This window comes from Onychomys torridus, chromosome 3 (genome assembly GCF_903995425.1).
Source record: "Onychomys torridus chromosome 3, mOncTor1.1, whole genome shotgun sequence".
NCBI lineage: Eukaryota > Metazoa > Chordata > Mammalia > Rodentia > Cricetidae > Onychomys > Onychomys torridus.
The window spans coordinates 12,640,949-12,665,007 of NC_050445.1; the positions used below are offsets into that span (position 1 = coordinate 12,640,949).

At 39.3% G+C, this 24,059-nt stretch overlaps 1 protein-coding gene across 2 annotated transcripts in view; it reads left to right on the top strand.

The window, feature by feature from the left end:
• The window catches only part of Znrf2 (zinc and ring finger 2), a 79,413-nt gene extending 59,775 nt beyond the window's left edge, over positions 1-19,638 (top strand). Inside the window, exons 3-5 of one of the 2 annotated variants that reach the window (XM_036180827.1) lie at positions 2,580-2,685; positions 8,591-8,670; positions 10,180-19,638. In XM_036180827.1, the coding sequence (XP_036036720.1) occupies positions 2,580-2,685; positions 8,591-8,648 (164 nt within the window). In that variant the 3' untranslated portion in view covers positions 8,649-8,670; positions 10,180-19,638. Of the gene's footprint in view, positions 1-2,579; positions 2,686-8,590; positions 8,671-10,179 lie in introns of those variants that run through there. The other variant, XM_036180828.1, reaches the window with a different exon arrangement.
• Positions 19,639-24,059: the final 4,421 nt, after the last annotated feature.

Sequence of the window (24,059 nt, forward strand, 5' to 3'; positions counted from 1 at the left end):
TCACTTAGCAGATCACATTTGAACGTTGAGTAGCTGGAGTGTTAACCTTGGCTTTTAATTGTATGACAGTTTTATAGGAAGCTGTTTCCAACAGAGGTCGAGCTTTGCCTGTAAGCTGCTGTCTGGGGTGTTTGTGTGTGGGTGTGCTTGTCTTGATACTGAGAGTACAGTTGTGATTGTACTGGAACTGAATAGAATTAAAGATCAAAATAACTGGCTTTAATACCACATTCTGAATTAAGGTACAAAGTATCTGAGAGTTCATACTTGCCCCCATCACATTTAAAACCACATTATATAGAATTCTTAAAATAGAATTCTTATTCTTATATTCTTAAATATAGTTTTATAGGTTGGATTTGCCTTTATTGTGTGTGTTTTATATGTAAAGTACTATTTTTAAATAAAAACTTCAATTAGATATTTTAGCTTTAATAAATACTAAAATTGTCATAGAAAGTTTTTAAAAAATACTTATTGTAATAAAGAAATGAGACTTGGTTATAGGTTAGCCTAGAAGTGTTAGAAGCCATTTATTTTTCTCTCAACAATATATTCAGAGCATGTTAAAGTTCTACATATTTCTAGTTCATGTTGAATCTGTAATGTGGAGTTTTAGGAAAATGGTAATGGCATTGGTTTCTCACATGCTCATCTCACTCATCTTATTTTGTGATGAGACTTGAGAGTTGTTTTCTACTGAAGTCTGAACGCATTGTCAGCTAGAAGAGACTGCTATGTTTTAAGATCAGTGTGTGCTGCAGTTTTGATTGCTTTTAATTATTTTCTTTTGAGACAGGGTCTCTGTATGACCCAGGCTAGCCTTGAACTTGCAGTCCTCCTGCCTAAGCTTTCTGTGTGCTAGGATTGTGTGTCATAACTTATGGGAGTATATCGTTCTTATTTGGGGTTATATAAAACCAGTAATGTCATAATCAGTTATGGGTTGCATAAAAAAAATAGTGCTTGGTTTTTGAAGTTTATTAGAAAATTCATTCATATGTTTGTTTGATTTATCTTTGCAAATACAGTCTATGTGGTAGGAATATATTGTATTTTTTAGAATTACAGACCTTTACAAAGTGTTTTTGTTTTTGTTTTTGTTTTTTCCTATTTTGCAATGCTGGGGATGAAACCTATCATCTTTTGCTCTCCCTGCTATCTGTCTCTTTAGTGTTATCTGTCTCTTTAGTGCTTTGACTGTGAACTGGGTCCTTAAATGATAGGCTAGACACTAAGACTTCAGTGAGATAAAGAAAAGGGTCAAGGGAGAGACAGAAGAGAACTCTCTAGGGAGAAAACAGAAAAGGGAAAGGCTGGGGTCCTCAAGGGTTGATGATAATGGCCCTCCAGGGTCAACAGAGAAACAGTGAAGTTCAGTATCGTGAGGGAAATGGTATAATACTTTCTTTTATCTTTGCAGTAGTTGTTGCTGATCATGATGCATTAGCTTTTGAAAGCTGATACCTTTTTTATTCACGGAAGTTGTTCATTACCAGGCTTTTCTGTGGACTGAAATAGACTATTTTCCCTCCATCTGCTGTCTCAGAATGAATCATTGAGAGGGAGCTACACTATTCTCTGCAAGTCTTTTATTCGTACTCTGCAGTGATGGCATGCTTTTCAGCATTTTTAAAGGGCAGGATATCTAGCTAACGTGCTAGCTCAAGCAGGGTTAAAATTGAACATTGATCTGGGTATAGTGTTGCACATCTTTATTCCTAGCACTCAGGAGGCAGAGGCGGAGGAGGATCTCTGTGAACTTGAGGCCAGCTTGGTGTACATAGTGAGTCTAGGTCAGCCAGGGCTGCACAGTAAGACTCTGTCTCAAAAATAAACAACAAACAAATAAATAAAATAACATTGAAACAATTTAAATTACAATTTCAGAACCCTTTAAAGGCATATCTGCTTTGGAGTAAGGGGTTTTCCCTTGAAAACGCCACAGTTTTCAAAATCCCCTCAGTGTTGTCTTGAAACCACTAAGATCACTGTCTGGGGTTGGTGTGGCATTAAGGGCTGTGAAGAGTTCCCTCCTGTACCCAGTCTCTGAAACTCTCAAGTTTCTAAAGTTGCTTTCAGAATTTAAGCAAGAGCACTGATAGCCTTCTGCTTTTTTTTTTTTTTTTTTTTTATAGCAGTTTCCTGTTTGTGGTGAATTCTCTTTGTTTCCTTTAATTAAAAACTTACAGTGGTGGTTTATATTTGTGTCTTTTCAGCCATACTACACTAAACTTGTTTGAACTATCTTGGACACCACACTAATATTGATACATAGCAGAAAGGATATTAATTACCAATTACAAATGACTGAGTTGTTGATCTTTTGGGATCAGCACCTTGTGTAAGTTGAGAGCTATGGTAGTCTGTCTGGCTTACTCTCATGCCTCAGTGCAATGGGAATGCAAGGCACTGTCCAGAAGCAAATCTGATGAGCATCACTCAGTGTGAACAGTACCTCAAGTATAGGTGCTGGGTTTTGTATAGTTGTACAGGTAGAGGAAGTCATTCTTTGGTGGGTTTTGTTTTTCAGTTTGATGGCTAGTTTTCTTGTACTGAATTCATTGTTTTCTTCACAGAGGATGTGCTGAGTAAAGATGCTGGGGAATGTGCAATATGCCTTGAAGAATTGCAGCAGGGAGACACCATAGCACGACTGCCTTGCCTGTGTATATACCATAAAGGGTAAGTTTAGTAGTACTTTAACTAATTGATATTAAAGCAAAGTGATTATTCTTAGTTTCAAACATTATCGTTAGGGCTAAAAAGTTTCTTCTTCATTCAAACTCTTCTGCCCAATTTAGAATTTCAGTAACACCCCACCCTTTGCTCAGATAAAATTTGAACATACATCTGTTGTATCTAAAAGACTGCCATTTCTTAAGCACTTAATGTGATGCAGGTGTGTGCACCTAGCAGCAGGTGGTCTGTGTAAACCTAGCAGCTACTTCACTTCACAGCTGCGAAGTGAGACAGTAGGAAGTTTCTCCAGACCTCTATTTCTGGCAAATGGCAAACCAAGATTCCAACAGATTGGGAATTCCAAGTGATTGACTCCAAAGCCCATCTGGTGTTTTGTACATTCTTCTTGCTTTCAGAAGAACACAGAACAATTTTTAGTTCAAAAAGCAAAGCCAAGTATGGCACTTCTTTAATCCCAGCACTCAAGAGGCAGAAGCAGGTGACTCTCTGTGAATTACAGGACATCCTGATCTACATAGTGAATTCTGGGCTAATAGAGAGACCCTGTTGCAAAAACCACCACTATTTGAGGTAGCCACATAAAGAATAGAAAATTAGGGACTGGATAGTTGGCTCAGGGTTAAGAGCACACACTGGTCAGTTCAGTTCCCAGCACCTGTGTCAGACAGTTCACAACCACCTGTAACTCCAGCTTTTGGGGAGGGTATAGGCAGAGGGATCCAACATGCCTGGCCTCAGAGGGCACTGGCACTCAAATGCACATATCTACACACATACACATAATTAAAAGAAATAATAACATACATTTAAATTTTACAAAAGAATAGGAAGTTGTAGCATTTGAAACAAGGTAAAGGCACTTGCTGCCAAGCCTGACAACTCAAGCTTATTCCTCCAGACCCACATGGCAGAAAGAGAGAACCAATTCTGTATGCTGCTCTCTGACCTCTACGTGCACAGCAGAGTGCTCACATACATACACCCGTGCACACACATGCATGAATGGGTGGGGAGAGAGAGAGAGAAAGGGATGATAAGGAATAAAAGTTATTAAAATCAATGAGGGTTTATTGGGTTGTCAGATAGGTGACATATGTGTGGAAATTGTTTCTTTCATGTCCCACAAAGAAAAAAAATGAACTTTTCTTTAAATAGTAACATTAAAAATAACAAGGGCTATAAAAGCAATAATGTATTAGGAATAATTTCTAGAAAAGGTATATGAGACTTTATTTTAAAAAAATTAAAACCTTATTGAAATAAGGTATCTAAGATTAATATACATGTAAAGCATATTATGTATAGAAAATAGTATTATAAAAATAATATTTATACCCTAATTAGCCTATATAGTTAATGCTATCCTGTTGTTGGTTGTTTTTGCTTTTTGTGGGGTCCACCACCCAGCTCCCAAATAAATCAAACACAGAGGCTTACTCTTAATTATAAATGCCTGGCCTTAGCTTGGCTTGTTTCTTGCCAGTTTTCCTTAACATAAATTATTCCCATCTACCCTTTGCCTCTGGGTTTTTTCCTTTTCTTACTTCTATAAATCTTACTTTCAATTTTAGGTGGCTGGCCCCTGGTATCCTCCTCTCCTTGTTCTCTTGCTCTTTCTTTTTGTTCCTCCCAGAGTTCTCCTTCTATTTATTCTCTTTGCCTGTCAGCCCTGCCTATCCTTTCTCCTGCCTCCCTATTGGCTGCTCAGCTCGATATTAGACTATGAGGTGTTTTAGAGAGGCACAGTAACACAGCTTCACAGAGTTAAACAAATGCAACATAAAAGAATGCAGCACATCTTTACATCATTAAAACAAATATTCCACAGCATAAACAAATGTAACATACCTTAAAATAATATTCTGCAACACTCTCCCAATCAAATCTTAGTTTCTTGTAACTGGACACAATGTTTCTAAAAATACATATACACCAATAAGTGAAGGGCTAAAGAGTAGTGACCATATTCATGAAGAATAATCCTAATGGGACATATGTCCTAAGAGGTGCAGAAATTAAACAAGTATGGACAGAACTGAGTCCATAAACACGTGAGCCTGAATGGGGAGACCAGAGCCTGGGACCTAAGGACATGGATGCTGCAATCAGGGTCTCGACCCTTCCACTAATTAATTTACTATGTGATTTTAATTTTCTTGTCTCTGAATGTTTAAGGTAAAGACAGTAGTACAAGCTTCATATGGTTGTGAAGATTTAAATGTGTTAAAATTTGGGAAATGTTGGCACTAAAAAAAAATTGTTTGACTAAAGATGGTGTTACAGTGTCGTAGAGTAGGCTGTTGATGAGTAGTCCTGGGATTAATTGGTTATTGATATGGAAAAACAGTTGAATCATTTTTAAAATTTGAAATAAAAGTTCTAGGTTTCTCCATAATATCTGTGAAATTCAAAAATCTAAAGAAGTAGGGAAAAAATAAGGAATTGTTTTTGACCTTTTGGTAAAAAACTTTTTGCTTAAGATATACCCCCCCCCCCCCCCCCAAATAAGCTTAGGAGTGCTCAAAAATGACTCAGCAGCTAAGAATACTGTTCTGCTCTTGTGAAGAGGATCTAGGCTCGGTTCCCAGCATTCACATGGTGGCTCATAGCCTCCTGTAACTCCAGTTCCAGAGGATTTAACTCTCTCTTCTGACATCAAAGGCTGATGCACATACATTTAGGCACACATACATACACATAGACAAATTTAAATGATAAACTTGGAAGATTGATAACATTGTTTAAAAACTTTAGCATATTTACATTTGAGGTAGAAACTAGACTTTGTAGTAGAAATGGCTCTTAACAACAAAAGTTTTGTGATTGAAATAACACACAGTCCTTTAGTTAGTTTGTGTAGCAGATGATGCTTAAGTTGGCAGATAGAAGCATGATAGCATAATGACATGGTAATAGCCTGGTCCAGGTGATACCTTTTCTAGCACCATACGTGCTGCTTTGTACAGCTGCAGAAATGAAAATGTCATTGTTCTGATAACAAATTATGTTGCATGGTCTGCCTGTAATCTGTTTTTTACCATCAAACCTTGTTATTTTAAGTTTATAATTTCATGAAAAGGGTTATTTAAAAAGCATTAAAGAGTGCCAGTATTTAGGAGGCGGAAGCAGAAAGATGTCTAATTTGTGATCAGCATAGCAAGATCTTGTTTCAGATGCCTGACCTCACCCCAAATATTGTAACTGAGGTACCTGAATAATAGTAGCTTCTTGAAAATTTGTAGGAAAAAAACTGTAGAACATTGAAAAATACCAAGAAAAAATTGTGACTAATGAGGTAGTACCAAGAAAAAATTGTGACTAGTGAGGTAGTTCAGTGGGTAAAAATGCTCACCCCAAGTCTGACAACCTGAGTTTGATCTCCAGCACCATTAGGTAGAAGGAAAGAACTCACTCCTGTGGGCTCTTGCCAGCACATGATCACCAAATATCTTCTCTCTCTCTCTCTCTCTCTCTCTCTCTCTCTCTCTCTCTCTCTCTCTCTCACACACACACACACACACACACACACACACACACACACACACACACACATCCTACATATAAATTAGGATAAAATATTTTTGGAAATGTAATTCAGTAAAGAAGATTGATGTGGTTGGTAGGAGGCAGCTATAGTTACAATGCATATGCCATAAGTCAGTCATTCTGTTCTCAAGTCTGTGCTTCAGAAGAAGTCTAGAGAGAGCAGCCACTGCCCAAAATTAAGACCAGGAGTAAAGAAAGCATCCAAACCAGGATGTGAGAAGGCCTTACTGTAACTCTAAAACACCAGTTCAAACTGTAATTAGTGACAAGATTAATTTATAATTTGCGTGACCTTTCAGAGACTGTTCATAGATAATTGGGAATATCTATAGTAAAAGAACAGATAAGAAAATTGTGGTATACTCTTTACCATTATTTATTTTGAAACAGGATCTCATCAAGTTTTCTAGGCTGGCCTTAAACCTATAATCTTTCTGCCTGCCTCAGTAACCCAAGCAGCTTGTGGCATCAAGTCCATGTGCTATACTTTATAATGGAATACACATTTAAAAGCACTTACAAAGAAGGCAAAGAAGGCATACTATTTATGGTGGCACTAATGTAGATTTTTAAACATGAGACAATACTGTGTGTTTTTAGAATACATGCCTCTATAGTTATGTGGTAAGAAAATGCCTGAGAATAAAATTCAGAATACTGATTTCCTGTTGGAGCTGCTAGGAGAAAGGGCTATCACTGTCTAAACAACCAGTGAGGTAGTTTACAATAGAAACTTTGTCGGTTGATACTAGTTTGATGTGATGGGATCTGGAGTGAGTTATTGCCTTCTCATGATGAGCCTAGATTACATGGATATAAAATAAGAACCCATTTTAGACTGCATAAGTATTATTCAGATGCACTGTGAGTGTAACTACAGCTGGAACATTTTGTTTTGAGATGTATTTTTATAGATGGGAGGTTTTTTTAGAGTGCAGTGGTACATACAGATCAGACTAAAAACATGTTGTGAACAAATTAGGGTGTGATATTTAGAGTAAATATTACGGTGGTAGCAGGAGGTGCTTTAGTCACTTGGAAGACATGATTATTGAGGTAGTTTACCTCTCTTCTATTTTCACCTGTAGAACCACCTTGTCAGGGTATGAGGATGACATCTTTTCATTTGTCCCTTCAGGATACTAGCTAACCTGGCTTTCTGAGCATACAGAAATTATTAACATGTGCCCATTGAGAACTCTGAGAAGTTTGAATCCTGCTTTAGTACTCATACGCTGCTGGCCGAGTTACTTGTCCTTTGAAGACATTGATGTTATCATTTGCCACAGCTCTGTGATTTTGAGAAAATGAAGGAACAATGTACAATTGGGTTTTTTTTGTTGTTGTTGTTCACTGAGGGAAATGTGTTACATCTGTCCAACAGCCATTACACATCACTACTGGGAGCACTTGAAATGAGGCTGAGAAACTGGACTCTGTTGTTTATTAAGCTAATAAATTTAAATAACTACTGCATTGGACATTGCTGATCTATGTTAGGAATAATTATGAGCTGCAAAGATAGCTCACTAAAGTGCTTGTCTTGTAAGAATGAGGACCTGAGTTCAATCTTGGAACACACCTAGAAAAGCTGCTGTGGTGACAAGCCCTTACAGTCTCAGTGCTAAGGAGGTGAAGGTGAGCATCCGGATCCCTGGGACTCATTGGACAGCTAGCCTCACTAGCCTACTTAGAGAATTCTGGGCTAGTGACAAGCCCTGTTTTGTTTGGTTTTTGTTTTGTTTTAACAAAAAAGGTGAGAAGCACTTGAGGAATGACCTCCTAGGTTGTGTGTGGCTTCCACATGCATATATATATATATATACACACATACACACAAACCCAAAGAAAGAGCATAATTATATGTACCCTATATATAATTTCCAGTAAGACCATGAATGCTCTATAAATGTAAATAGATCAGGGTATCTTTGCATATAAACATGAAATTTTAAATGTTAAGAATATTGTCAAGAATTACAATTTTAAAGCTTTTTATTACATTGCTAGGCAAGCTAAACAGGCCTGTGTGTAACTATTTTGAAAAGGAAATGTTTTTCTAACTTTTGAATATTAATGAAATGGTAGTTCTTTAAGGTAATAGTTACTCTTTTTAAATTTGAAAGTATGTCATAGCATGATTGTTGGAGGGTGTTCTCCCTTAATAATGTAAAATAACTGAAATATAATTAACATCCTTTACTGTGTTTGTCAGGTGTGATCCTTAAAAATACTGATTGTTTTCCAAAGACACAAAGTCAAGCAGTAGATGTTTTTATTATGACTGTTAGGATATCATTATACATAGGATTTATACTTTTCTGGTTTTGTTCTTTTCTAGCTGCATAGATGAATGGTTTGAAGTAAATAGATCTTGTCCAGAGCACCCTTCAGATTAAGCATCAGATTCCTGTGTTATGGGTAATTGTCCCTTTTTTGTTTTAATTGATTCATAAACTGTTATTTTGAATTACTATTTCATCTTCAGTTTTTTTTCAACATTGTGTGTGTGTGTGTGTGTGTGTGTGTGTGTGTGTGTCTGCACTTGCCTACTGCACGCGGTCATGTACAAGCCTTGGCATGTGGGAATTAGTTCTGGCCTTCGACCATGTAGGTCCCAGTAATTGTTCTGAAGCGATCACCTTTGCTGCTGAGCTACCTCTCAAGCTACCTCAGCTCTCATTGTTATCCATCCATTTACTCACTGAGGCAGGTTTCTGTGTGCGTGTCTGTATGTGTTTCCTAGGTATTTTGCAAGACTAGAATATAAAAACTCACATTCAAAGCTATACTAAGGAGGCTAAGTGTGTGGTTCAGGGTTAGAACACAGACTTAACTGTCACAAGCACTGAAACCACAGCGAACCACATACAGTAAAAGACTGCTCTTGGTCCTTGAATGGAGTCAGGTGTTGATAACTGCGGTGCCCTCACTCCTTAAAAAAAAGTCCTTGTTTATTTAATTACAGTCTACTGCTGGGAGGAAACAAACAAAAAGGGAGGTATTTTTAATTTAGTGTTTAACATGCCAAAATCTACCCCTAAATCTTTAACCTGCATATAAATAAGCTCCTTTTAGTCTGTACTAGTGCAGTCAAGATAGCCTAACAAAGTACCTGAGATGGCTAATAATGAACAAAATCTTTGCTCAGAGTTTTGCACACTGGAAAGTCCAGATCAAGGTGCCAGAAGACAATGTCTTCGATGGTCATTCCTCAGGTGTCTTTGGATGACAGAGAGAGGTCATTGTCAGGAAAGGCTCTGATGCTGCTGTGATGGAGACTAGCAAACACCAAGATCACAGCAGACATAGTTTTTTCTTTCATGCTCTCATCACTGAACTTTTTCTTTGATGTCACAGTGAGCTCATGGGATTTTGGAACACATCCTATCTCATGGTCACCAACACATCTTTTTAACCTCAGACAACATTTTTTTTCTTAACATCTTAGTCCTTCTTTTTTAGGAGTGTTTCTGCACATAGCTTCGAGATGAACTTACATGGAATAAGTTGATCTTTACACATCTGCCTGCAGAAATCCAAACCAATGGAGCCTTGTTTCCAAAAGCTTTAAGGAGTCTTTTTTTTTTTTTTTTAAGTAGAAAGGCCTTGCATTATATCTATAGCATAAGAATTTAATAGTTACCAACCCAAAATAGAGACATGAACATGCACAGTCTTGATTAATTGTGAAGTTGCTCACTGCTTTTATTTGGGAGATGATTTTAAGTTTGAGAGGGATGTTAAGCTTTTTTGGTCATTCTGTTTCTTGATTTCTTCTACAGAATAATAATTTAGTGAACTTCAGAAGTAGAAAGGGAAGTATAAAAGGCTACAGTGATAAAGCACTCTTCATGGGGGAGTGGGTGTTGTGTTTCTGTTTGCATTACTATTATTGGTCATGACTTAGACTAATTTCTTTTTATGCAGGTTTTCTTGTCTTTTCAAGATGCTTGAGAAATCTAGAAGATTTGAAGATCTGTCTCTGGGGAAAAACAAAATGAAAACTGCAGCTTACTCAGCCAGGAACTGAGTTCTGTGACACTCAGCAATCCAGAGATGGACAGGAACCACGGAACTCAGTGTACCAAACTTGCATATAAGGGACACACAGGGAATTTGAAAATGCTGCACATCCTGTACTAGTCACTGCGTAGATGATACTGATAAACATTTTGTATTCAGACGCCAAAGTTAACTAATTTCAAAGTTGATTTACTTTTTATTAAGTTCTGTAGAGCTGCTGTTTTATTGTATTTGTTTTATTTGTTTGTTTGTTTTTAGTTTGGGGACTTTTTATTTTCCCCAACATAATGCTTCTGCATTCACCTATTCTTAACTTGAAAACCACCCAATTTAAGTTCTTACAAACTCTTCAATGTGAAACCAAGAAATGTAATCAAAACAGAATAATATTCTGTGAATGGAGAGTATAATCTCAAGTTCTTCCATTTTTTCCCCCATGTGTGAAAAATAGATTTCTGGGTAGGAGAGCTAAAATATATTAGTTTGAATTAAAGGTTTAATATTATAAAAATGCCATCCAAAGAGTAAATCAAGTTACATAATTACTTTTTAGTTAATTAAATGTAGAAGTGTCTACTGAATTGCAGTTTCTGAACTACATTGTTTTATTTGAAGGAAAACTGCGCAATAGCTTGTTAGCAGTGACCATCTTGCAGCTCTGCAACTTTGAAAAGTCCAGATTTGCAGGTCTTCTTCGTGCTGGGGCCGCAGTGATGTCCTGACAGGGATCTTTTCTTCCTCTTGTGTAACTATGTCATTGTGCTTTGCATTTCCAGGCAGGTTTCCCATGTTTGGTAAAATGTTTAGCGAGATGTAAACTTAATACCTTATGAAAAGGGTGAAATAAACATGTCTGCTGTGGGACTTGTAGTAATTTGAGGGACATTTTATACACTTTTAAAAATCAGAATTGAATTGGGATGCCAGATTTCTAGCAACTAGCATCTTTAGTTTTCCAGATGATCTGGAAGTTAGCATTTGATAAATGATTTTTAAGCAAATATAAAGATTTTGTTAATTTATAATTTATTAATGTGTTGTTACTGTAATTGAAAATGTTGTGGATACTTTTAAATTCAGTCTTTGTAGAAAGAACTGTATTAAGAAAAATTATGTGAATAAATATTCCCCCCAAATACATCTGATGGTTAAGGATACTGAAAGAGTTTAGCTGTCAGGACCGCAACAGTGAATGTCTTTTAAAAATACTATCAGAATCTCACTCAGTAGGTTGCACGTTTGGTTTCCTCAGGAGAATGTTGTTTCCCTGGGCTAGTCCAGGGTGTTGAAGTGTGTGCTTCTCCGACGCTGCTCTTCCTCTCTCCTGGGGCCAGCCCGTTGCTTCTGTTTCCTCTTTTTCAAAAGGGCAAAGGGCAGGAGGGAGGGGGTCGTCCAGATCATGGAATGAACTTGCATTGTTTTCCTGTGGTCGCAGGCTAGATACTACTCCCCTGCACTTACACTGTGGCCTGCCGTTGGGGACAGTGGTCAGACACCCGACCTCAGTGAGTGGGACGGCTGCCCGCACAGCTCTGTAGCTCTGTCCAGGTGTCAGAAGTTACTCTTCCCTCAAGGGAAATTTTCTCTCCTTGATTTTTTTTTTTTGTTGTTGTTGTTGTTAATATGAAATCTCAATCTATTTTACTTTATCTTTCAGTTTGTACACTTTCTCTCTCCTCTGATTTTCCCCAAGGAAAAGTTCTTAGAATGTGAATACTCACTTTGTGTTCTACTACTGCTGTATTGTCGTGGTAAGAATTACTTCCGCTGGCTTCTCTTCTTGGAGAGCAGCTATGTAATGAATGTTTATATTCCCCTGGAAGGTGACCTGCTTTGTGCCAAGCTCAACTTCTTGGACGTCTCCTCGGCCTCACTTCGCCCTCCTTCACACTGTCCTCCCGCGCTCTTGGTGGCTTCTCTGCCGCCACGGCTGCTGCCTCCAGGCTCCTGGGGTGTTAGATAGAAGCCAGGGCTGCTGTGTCCAGGACACCGGCAGGCTGCGCCTGTCTGCACAGTATTTACTGAACAACCTTTTTTCCCCCTGGAATTTATAAAGTTGGCATTTTTACTTTAAATTCTGTCTCTAATGATTCCCTATAAAGAATAATTTAGAAATAGAAGAAAGGAGAGGAGCTCAGATGTTCCAGTTTCTGTTCAAAGTTACTAGTCTGGGGATATTCTATAATGGATACTTTATATAACATTGTTTATAATATTTATCGGTCTGTATGCAGACACTGAGGAACATCACTCATAAAATTATATTAGCTATTTGAACATTGAGTTGAAACTACTGACAGTGACTATAGAGATGGAATAACATTCGGGATCCTCACTTATCCAGCTAGTCATCACCCTCTGGAGTCTTTGTAAATGCTCTTCAAATAAGGTCACGTATATATGGAGAAGGAGGTACATGCTTGAATTTCTCTAGTGCTGCTCTGTCCATAGTGAATTTTCTGCCAATGTTTATTCTACTTTAATCTGGCTGTTTATTTTCTCTTTGCCAGGATATTTAAAAGAAGCACTATTCTCTTTAGAAAGCCAATTCTCTTTCTTTGGCTCCTCTCTAGAGAAATAGACATAATGATTTTCAAACCTAGTTACAAATCCGACTGTAGGATTGTTTGAAGTAGAATGTCTGTGACTAAAATAAGCAGTGGTCTCTAAGTGACTGTGTGTGTGACAACAGAGACCACAGTGGTAAACTCACGTCGACTGTGGAGTGCATAGGCCTGGGCTTTCCAGTGCAAGGCCTCTGCCTTCTTAAATGTTACAGGATTACTTTGCTTTTCACCCGTGTAGACACTAGGATGGAGCCCAGAATAACCAAGGATGATCCTCTGCATAGCTGCAGTACATACAGCAAAGCTGTTTCCACCTGAATGAGTTGTCAGAAATGGCAAGCCTTTCCAGATCTTATTTCAGACTGTGGTTCTAAGTCTGGGTATGGTGAGGTTTCAGAGCACTCATTGCCCACTGGACATGGTGGCTCACACCCACACTGAGGAGACTGAGGTAGAAGGATTACCACAAGGTCCAGGCTGGCCTGGGTTGTTCTAGACTAGCCTGTCTCAAAAAAACAAAAGCAATCTTTTAATATGTTACAGCAAGACATTCTCAGAAGGATCATGAATTCAGTGTAAATACTACCTACTTTTCTGTACTGTCTTGATTGAGGTGAGGGGATTTCCCCAACAGTAAGCTAATGGTGAGCAAAGAATGAAACTCAAAATTCGAGAATAGTTGTGTTTATAATATGACTGATAGCCGCACTGTATATTAACCATATGACCCAGATAGCCTTATGCCTCACAGAGGAGGTTTCCATCTAAACCAACTCAGATCGTCCGGAGCATACAAAGTGACTTAGAGGCAAATGCTGCTGCTGACGTCAATGTCCTTTGCTGGTAGTGGGTGCTCTGGTGCATTCGGCCATTTTTCTGTGGGTTTGGTTTACCCTGGTGTAAACTAGGTATTCAATGACGGTGAGAGAAGAAACATGAAATGTCCCTTGTTACTCACTGTACAGATAGTTTAACTTGACTTTAAAAGACTAGCATGTCTGTGCTTTTGGAGCCCATTCTCCTATTTTTCCTAAAATCTGTAACTTAGTATTTTCTTAACTGTTGTGTGACTGTGTTTCACTATCTGCTCCTTCTCCTTTCTCACATCTACTGAGTCCTACTTGCTGCTGCTTGGTGTACTCCTGGTGGTGATTCACATTCTGAAATCATTAAGAAAACAGTTTGGGTGAGACTGTACCCAATATTTTATACCATATTCTCTAAATGTGCTTAAGCTAGGAAATGCAATTTTTTTTTTTTTAAAATTTGAGTTCTGTCTTAAATAGGAAATACCTGATCTCCTAAGTTTGTTGACTTTCTATAAGAAGTAAAAGGCCTTGAACACCAGAAATGTTAATATTTAGTTTAATATGCACAGTCATTATCCTCACAAGTATGTCATTTGATGTTTAAACTCTTCTTCATTTTTTTAACCAGTGGCTGAAAATAAGGTAGTTTGTTGTTGTTTTGTTTTGTTTTGGTCTCTTTGTTTATGGAGAAGCAAAGAGTAGTTGGCATGAACTAACATCCCCACACCTCCCCCAAAAAAAATGAAGAGTGTGATAACATTCATTAACATAGTGTGTTTCTTAGCTCTGCCCCTGGGGCATGAGCATCTCCTGTCACTGAAGAGACATTTCTGATTTAGTATGTTGGAGTTGACATATACCAATCATTTATTTGGGAAACTTCATAACTGCCTGCCTTTTGTCAGCAGTAACTGTGGCACTAGAAATGTTTCCTTCATTAGCCAAGGACGTGCACATCTGGTATCCCAGCATCCAAGGGGTTGAGGCAGAGGGTCACAGGTTTGAAGCCAGGTTGGGTTGGTTATACAGTGAGTCTGAGACCAGCCTGAACTACAGAGTGAGAGCTTGTCTCAGAGTTTGGCTGTCGTCTTATTCGAGTGTTTGGGTGTACACGGTATAGTTAGGAGACTCTGGTCAAGGAGAAACAATTGGAACATGGGACTTGGTGCCACTGAGTAACAGTTGGTTGCATTTTTTTGAAGATGACTTGCTATGTGGACTTCTTTGATTGAAAATCACAATATTTACCTCTGTTGATTTGCTCCTGGTTTCCACAACTCTTCTAGAATACCTCTTAATTTCCTCTATTAGGAAGTATTTTGTTGTTCTTGTTAAATAAGGCTCTGGAAGCATTGATCACAAGAAATAGAGAAAATGTATTAGGAGCAGCTTTTATTAGTGTGATCTAAACAGAAACGGAACAATTCATCATTGATATTTTAATAAAAATTCCAAAAGTTCTTGTTAAACTCTCTGTTCTTTAGAAGTAGAAAATAAGAATACTCTCAAAGGAAGTTGTCATGTCCTACCTTATGTTTTTAAGTTGACAGTGTATTACAATAAAACAAATATTTGAATGCTGGAAAGTTGGCATGCTCTAATTGATGTTATGGCCTCTTTATTTTATTTGTATCCATAATAACAAAGCTAGATCCAAAATTGTGAAAATTTCTCATTAGCTTACAGTAATGGACAAAGGTGTTTTTTTATTTCCATGACTATAAGTAAAGATGTACTTTGAAATACCTGATATAAACCTTTAATGTTATCATTGAAATGTAGCTAGAACACTGTTGGGAAGGGACACCCTATGAACATGCAGTCACACTTTGTAGACTTCATTTGTTTCATAACTTGCCTTTATTTTTGGGAGCAGTTTTTGAGATATAAACACCATTGGGTTCTGTAGTGAAGTGATTAAGAAACTAGGCTTTAGGACTGGATCTCCTAGTCTTAGGCATCTCTGGCCATGGATTTTATTCTGTGCCTTGCCTTGGTCTTCTGATACCAGGGCTCTTGTATTAAGTAAGAAGGTATGTGTATATTCAAAGTCAGATATGTGATGTACATAAATGTTGATATATTAAAAACATTTGTACCCATTTATATGATTTTTGTTAATATGTTTACCATGAAGTGTGACGATACCATCTGAGATCTTAACTGGTGTATTGAAAGAAGCCATGGAATAAAAGAGCATCTTGGGTTCTGATTTCCATTCTCACCAGGTAGCAAGAGTGCTATTTGAGCAACTTTTCATCAAGCAGCTTTTGATTCCATGCTGTCTTGGATCTAGGAACATAGTAATGAAAGACAGCTGGCCTCTAGGAGCCTAATTTACCACTGATGCTAGAGAGTGATTGATAAGCTGTAGCAGACATGTTACTATGTAATATGACTCAGAGACATAGACTCAGAAGAGATGGGAGCATGAGTAGGTCTTTAAGAATAGTTCTAGAAAGTGTGAGTAAAGAGATATGGACAGTAGACAATCAGTCAACCTTCACTCTTGTCTATGGAGGCAAGCTAGCAACAGATCATGCAGCGTGTGTATGACTAACTGTGATTCGAGGACTTGAAGCAGGAAAAAGACAATCATGCTTCCATTTCAGACTGGGGATGGTGAAACTGGAGGCAGAAAGGCCTGGTAAGAAATCTGTAGTAACTCAAGAGATGCGCGAGAAGTAGAGAAGGTGAGGTCAGGAGGTCCTGGAACCTTAGGAAGGAAGGTTGATTGGCCTTAGCAGTCATCTCTGTAGAAAGGGATAGAGAGCTCCTGGGATAACTCATTGTCCTTTCTGTCTATCTTGAAAGGTTGACTACCTGGGAAAATCTGATTATGTCAGGAATATCCTAAAGAACCAGAAAGAAGGACCTTGCATTTGAAAATGAATAGAGGTGGGGGTCGGGATAGAGGGTTGAGAACCAAGGCAGACATGAATACATTGCAGTTGCTTCTGGGTCACAATGCCTTAGGGCTGCAAATATTGCCAGCACTAACTGCTAGTTAGAGAATGAGGAACACGGAGTTACTTAACACTCTAGCTTGGCTGAGTTGGACTTCTCTTGAAGCCCCATTGCCTTAGCCTCTGTTGCTTTGGCTCTTGCTTAGTGGGTGCCAACCTGTATCCTGGTAAAGGCTTTCTGGGAGGAGCAGCAACCTCAGGGTAGCTGTATGGGTCAAGGAGGAGGCCTCCTGATGACCTAGTCTAATAGCACATGCCTGGCAACGCCACAACAGATTGCTCCAGAGTGACCTGTGAAAATGGTAGAAACTTAACTCTGAAATCTATATCCCACGATGGCAAAGGCCCCTAAGTTTATATATTTCACATAAAATGCTTTTTTAAAAATATCTTCAGTACTTAGTATAGAACTTAAAATTTTGTCAAATAGTGCTTTGTTCATCTAGTAATATTTTCTGTGAGCTCTTGAATTCACTATTTTATGGGATTCAGATAGAATATAACAAAAAAAAATACCTTCCTGATAAAATAAATTTGATTTTTTTTGATATTTCTAATTTACTTGGTCCTTTAGGAGCCAAGTGACCAGGAATGTAATCAATTTGATGAAAAAGTCCCCAACTGATAGATAACTAGGTTTTTTGTTTTGTTTTGTTTTGTTTTTTGATTTTTGGGATCTATTTGGAACCAGCCCTTAAGTGATCAGCAGTTAGGCGACCAGTAGCTGTTGTTCTGGAAGACACAGGTTTGGGCAACTCTAACTTGGCAATCTTTTCTCTGACTTTTTGTGCCTGGATAGTTCTGAAGGCTTGTTAAGCCCTGACCTCATTCGGAGTTGGTTTGGATGAACAACTGCATGTGAGCAGCTCTTGCTTGCTCTGTATTAGGACTAAATGGGAATAGTGCCAACTTTTTCAGCCAGAAGAACTGGAAAAACCTTTGCAAAATTAAGGTCTTTGTGTGCATTTACAGACAACTCTGGCCATCATTGTGGCTGTGACTTTTGGTGATTATATGCAGACTTTGATTAGCTGGTCTGCACAGGAGATGAAGGGTTTGTGAGGTCTGATCAAGCAGAGTTGTTCATGAACCCCTTTCAGATGCATCACCTCTTGAGTTCCACCTGACCATCTACTTGTTAACTCTCTACCATGTTCATGCTTGGTGCTGTTAGGCTTAACCACAAAATACTCATTTGCAAAATAGACTTCACAATCTCGTGTGGGGAGCAGTCTAGAGGCAGTGGAAGTCTAAATGTTACTGAGGCCAGTGCCCAGCTTGCTGAGGGTCTTGTGCTCCAGTGTCGTGCTGAGTGGGGTTTGGCAAGTTGAACTGTTCCCTGAGAAAAGGCATATTAAACACTGTGCCTCTTGATTCCTGTGAGTCAGTAATTTCTCAAAACTTGGCCGAGCATCAGATTAACTCAAGAGGGAATAGGGAATGCAGGAGCGGCTCTTTAAATCTGTGGACTCTGGACTAATCTTTGCAGTATGGTTCTGTGGGGTATCCAAGAGACCTCAGACTTGTGAAGTCCAGCTCTTGACATCTCTTCTACTGCTCTTCCTGTTAGGTTCAACTTCTCTTGTTGAATGTTGAGAAAACTGTTCTTGGTGAAGTTATAAATCCTTCCCCTCTTTGGTTAAGGAATCAAGACTTGCCAAGGCTCCAACACTGATTCTGCACAGCCTAGTTTAGTAGGTTCCTCAAAACCTTTTCCCCCTCCAGAGCTTGGCACTCAGACAAAGCAAAAGTCCTTTTGCTTCCAGGCTTTTGTCTTCTTTGCATTTAATAAACTCGGCTTTGACTGAGCACTGACATCTCTCTTCGTCCTGAAGCAAATAGTGAGTCTGACTTCCCAGAAGCACCCAGAACACAAAAAATCACAGGAACAAGGACCATAGTAGCTAAAAATAGTGTCACCAGCTGGCTTAGTATCACATACCTCTAATCCCAGCACTTAGGAGTGAGGCAGGAGGATCAGTCGTTTATGGTCACACCCTTTCTACATAGCCAGAGACCAGCTTGGGTTACACAAGATCCTGTACCCTAAAACATGCTGCATTCCAGTGAGACAGAAGAGCTGTCCCAGGCTGTTCCACTCAGATTAACCTTCAGTTCTGATCTTGCGGAGGAGTGTGTGAAGCTATGCTGATAGGGGACAGATAGGGAGTTGATGTTTGCTGTTTGTAACAAAAAGATTGGGAATCACATTCAGTATAACAACCATAAGAATAAGTGGCATGATAGCACATGCTTGTAATTCCAACACTCAAGAATCCAAGACTGGAGGGTTGCTGTGAATTTGAGGCTAACCTAATCTTCATAATAAATGCCAGACCTGACAGTACGCAACTAGACTATCTCAGCAACAGATTTCAAACACTTCTTAAGTAGGCATGTGTCGCCGGGTCTTAGAAGGAGTAAGGGAGGATTGTTGCACAGGACAGCAGTCTCCCATTATACCAAACTGATGTGCTGCTGAGAACCAGTGTGAGCTCGGCCCTGTTTCCTCAGCAAGGGCAATGGTGTGTCCTAATCAAGCTATTTCTTTTTCAGAGCAGCTCTCCTCTGAGTTAATATTTACATATAACAGAAACACCGAGGGGAAACAGCGCCTAAGGAATTGGACAGAAATGCACCTGCGTGGCTTTTCTCCACACCAAAATTGGACCGTTTCCATCATCCTCAAAGTTACCTCATGTCCCTTGAGTAGGTTCCTGTCCATCTACCCTCAGCCCAAGCCACTGCTGTCCGATTTGTGTTGCTGTGGATTAGGGGAAATCAGTATGGCGTTTATGTGTGTGTGGTTTCACTCAGCATGGCTCTGTGAAAAGCACATGTTATTTGAGTCAGTTTTCTTCAGAGTAGTATTCTGTTACATGAAGATGCTGTTATCCTGTTGGTGTGGACCTCAGCTGTTTTTAGTTTGGGTTATTATGAATAAATGGTTATGAACATTTATATACAATGTGTGTGAACATATAACTTCATTTTTCTTCAATAAATATTGGTGGTAAAATTGCTGAATTATGTGATATTTCCATCATAAGATGTTGTCACATTGTCACAAAGTGACTGTCGTGTTCCACTTCCCACCAGTACCACACCTTATTGATATATGCCTGTAATCTGACATTCAAGAAGTGGAGGCGGGAGAATCAGGAGTTCCGGGTCAGCCTCCATCTACATAATACATACCAGGTTTGAAGCTGTGATGCATGAGGTCCTTTCTTTAAAATAAAAAAATAAATTAAAAAAATTAAAAAAACTTTATCATTTCATCTACTCTTCCCCAGCCAGAGGACCCTCTGACCATCATACTCTCTGTAGATCTGCATTTCAAGTTATCTTGCCCACGTTAGTGGGCTCCAATATGCTCTTGCATTTGATGTTTTGCACCTTAATATTCACCCATGCTTAGTGCATATTAGTCTTTTTTTTTTTTTTTTTTTTTTTTTGGAAGCTGAGGATCGAACCCAGGGCCTTGCACTTGCTAGGCAAGTGCTTTACCACTGAGCTAAATCCCCAACCCCTATATTAGTCATTCTTAATGAGGTGACTAGTATGTGTGTGGCTATGCCACATTTTATCTGTCTGCTGGTTGGTAGAAATCTGTAATTGTTTCTATTTTGTGGATGGCCACCCACTCTGGAGAATACTGCTTTGAACATGTATCCTCAGGTCTGTATGGACATTGGTTTCCAGTAGGTACTGGAGTGGATCTGCTGGGTCTTGTGCATGCAGCTTCCTCCCTGTGGCTCTCATTCCTCAGACCTCTAGATTCCTGGCTGTACTGTCTCCTGTTCGGAGTGCGTCTCTTGTCCTTGGGCTGATGACGACCACATTGGTTGTCCCTGATTTTGTGCCTCCTACATCAATACCGTTTCTAACACTGGCCTTCCCCAGTGCCCCCACTTTACTCCCCGTCCGTTGGGTCCTCCCAGCCAGCTCCAAGATCCACTCTGGTAGGACTACTTTGCCCCAGAACCTGCGGAGGGCAGGCAGTGGGGTGGCGGGGAGGGTTGGGAGGAGGATTGATAAACCTTCTGTCTGGTCATTGGGCTGTTCAGTTTTTAATTGGCTCATTTCTTATTGAGTTTGAGGGGGACTTACACAATCTTTTACTAGATGATTTATAAATACTAGTCTATGGCTAGCCTCGGAAAATGTTCTATTTTAATGTCAATTTAGTAGTGCGTTCTTTTCCTGTCTTCCTGCCTTTTTGTCCTAAGCAATTCCTATCTAATACATAGTCATAGGGTTTTCTCTGTAGCTCTTATATAGTTAGGTCTATGACACAGCTGAAATTAATTGTGTACTGTGTGACAGTAAGGGTTATGGATTGTGTTTCTCCATGTGACACTCGAGCTTGTTCCAGATAATTTGTTGTGATGGTATTTTCCCTGTGGTACTAGTTGACATCGTCATTAAAAAATCTCTCTTTTTCTATATGGACCTATTTCTGGTCCCCTTTGCTTTTAGGCCCTGTGGTCTGCTGTGTCCATGCTAATGTGTCGTCCTGATTGCTCTTGAGTTACGCCAACTCTAAAGCCATCTCCTTTGGTTTGAAAGGAAGTTTTGCTAGGCATATTATGCCTAACAAACACAATTATGAATTGTGTTTTCTGTTTGCTCTGTTTTCTTTCAGTACTGAGAAGATTCTAAGAGCTCCATTCTCTTTTGTCTTAACAGCACCAAGACAGATGTCACATATATAAAATTCACTGTCTGCAAGTGTGTAGTCCATATTTTTTATATATCTAAAAACATCATGCAGCCATTTCCATCAGATAATTTCATCACTCTAGGAAGAATGTTCATGGTTTTTAATGCCCCCCCCCAAACTTCCCCTGTGCCCCAGGAACTACCAGTGATTTGCTTTGTCTCTGCCTTTTCTAGACATTTCTTCAATGGAATCAGACAGCATGTGGCCTCTTGGGTCTTGTCCCTTTTACTAGCCATCACGTTTTTGGGCTTCATCTGTATATTACCATGAATCCTTTATGTTGTGTGTGCAGATTAGCATTCCGTCCTATGGATAGCTTTTTCTTGATATCTTCTGGTGTTTTCCACTCTGGCGATTCTGAATAATGTTGCCATTCACGTTAGTGTGAAGATGGGTTTAATTCCTTCAGGTCTGCACCTCAGAATTGCTGGGCCATGTGGTAATTCTGTTGAAGAGGCTAGGCTTTTTGATTGTACCATTTCCCAGTTCCACAGTTATGCCATCCAGCAGCCAGGAGGGTGGGGAGTGCTTGTCTTCGATGGGCTTTTCCAGAATGATTGTGTTGCATTGCTGTTTGTCTTTTCATTTGCTTACTGGCCACTTGTACTTCCGGAGAACTGTCCTGATCTTTCACTGATTTTAAAATTAGTCTTCTGTTACTGAGTTCTGCCTACTAGCCTATAGTCAGATGGATGATTTGCAAATGGTTTCTACCATCCTGAGGGTTGTCTTTCCATTCTTCTGACCTTGGCAGCTTTGATTTTGGTGAAGTACAATTATCTGTTTTCTTCCTTGGTTGCTTGTGCATCAGTGAATCTAAGAAACCATCGCCTAAGCTAAGTCATAAAGTTTCACATTGTGTTTTCTCCCAAATTTTTTATAATTTTGCCTCTTACACTTAGTTAGGTCTTTACTGTACCCGGGATTAGTTTCTGTGTTGTGGAAACCTAGCTTCATTTTGTGGTATGTGGACAGCCAGTGTCCCAACGCCATTATATTCTTCTGTATACAGTTTTGCATCTGGTTGAAAATGATTATGTTTTCCATTGCTGTATGTCTGTCCTAATGCCAATACCACATGGTTTTAGTAACTATATATTTGTGGTATGCTTTGAAGCTCAGACCCAGGGGTTTTTTGTTTGTTTTTCAAGACAACATCTCACTGTGTAGCTCTGGCTGTCCTGGAACTTTCTCTGTAGACCAGGCTAACCTTAAACTCACAGAGATCTGCCTGCCTCTATCTCCCAGGTGCTGGGATTAAAGGTATATACCATCATTGCCGGGCTCAGACTTTTTAGCTTTGTATGAAAAGTTAGTTTTACTTGACCTTGTACTTGTATGTAATGCCAGGGTCAATACGCATCTCTGTAGTTAGTAAATGACAGTAATAATGCAGGTGGCAGCAGAAATCTCAGCTGAGCATCTACTGAGTTGTTGATGGCTGTCTTGGCTCTCTAGTGTTGTCATAGATATTAGACACTCCTTTGGCTGTGGAAGTACCCTCACATATTAAACAAATGGCCTACCACTGAACTCCATGCCTAAAGTGTACAGTTCTTCAAGACTGTCTCGTGGACCCACTGGTGAACATTAATGGTACATTCTCGGTACCCTATTAACTGCTCTTCTTAGTGGGCATCACTCTGCCAGGTCCAGACCTGAAAGCTACCTTTAATGATTCTAGCCTTTGTGCTTGTGTTTAAAAAAGATTTTATACATCTCAACTTCCAGAATTTTTCACCTGTGTTTTCTCCTAATAGTTCAATGTTTAGTTCATTTAAAAAGTATCTAAATATTTAATCCATCTGTAACTTTCAAAACTACAGAACGTTTTATTCTGTACAACACTGAGGAGTATCTTAGGTGGATTTTTGCTTTTGGAGAAATGAATTACTTAAGCTTTTTGATTCCCACTGAGTCAAGAAATTAACAATCCAAAAACATCTGAAATCATAAATTAAAAAGGCAATGGGAACTGGGAAGATGGTCTAGTTGGTCAAATACTTGCCACACAAGATGAAGGCCTGCCTGAGTTCAGATCCCCAGCACTCACATAAAAAGTCAGATATGGCAACCTGTGTCCATGTCTCCCAGTACTGTGGAGGTGGAGACAGGCAAATCCTGGGAGCTCACGGCCATCCAGACATCTTGGGGGAACTGATAAGCTCCAAGTTCAGCGAGTCACTCCATCTCTAAAAGTGAAGTGGAGAGTGACTGAATCAACTTCTGGCTTCCATCCACCTGTATGTAAGTGCCTGTACACACGGAAGAACATGTACACATCATACCACTCAGACACACTTCAATAGAAGAAAGCAATTCAACATAAAAACTTCTCAGAGTCATCTGATACGTGATACATAGGTTGAGCACAGAGTGAGAAAAATAAGCATATTATTGAAGCTATGTAATCACCCTTTTGATGTTCTTGCATCAGGATTTGGTAGTGATAATATGATGCTTGTTACCATGGTAGCTCTCATTGTGTGTTGGCTGTCATGTTAAACAGATTTACTTAATCTTCACAGTAGCCCAGTCTGAAGACTGGAATGAAGAAAAGGAGAGGTTAAGGGTTTGCCCGAGCACAGGCCTCTGGAAGCTACAACTGAAGGCAGGCCTGTGATGATCAGGAGTCCTAGCTCCCGAAACGAGTTTCCAGTGGAAGAACAGAGGTGGAAGGTGAAGGCTGGCAGGGTCTGAGTCTAGGGAATGCCTA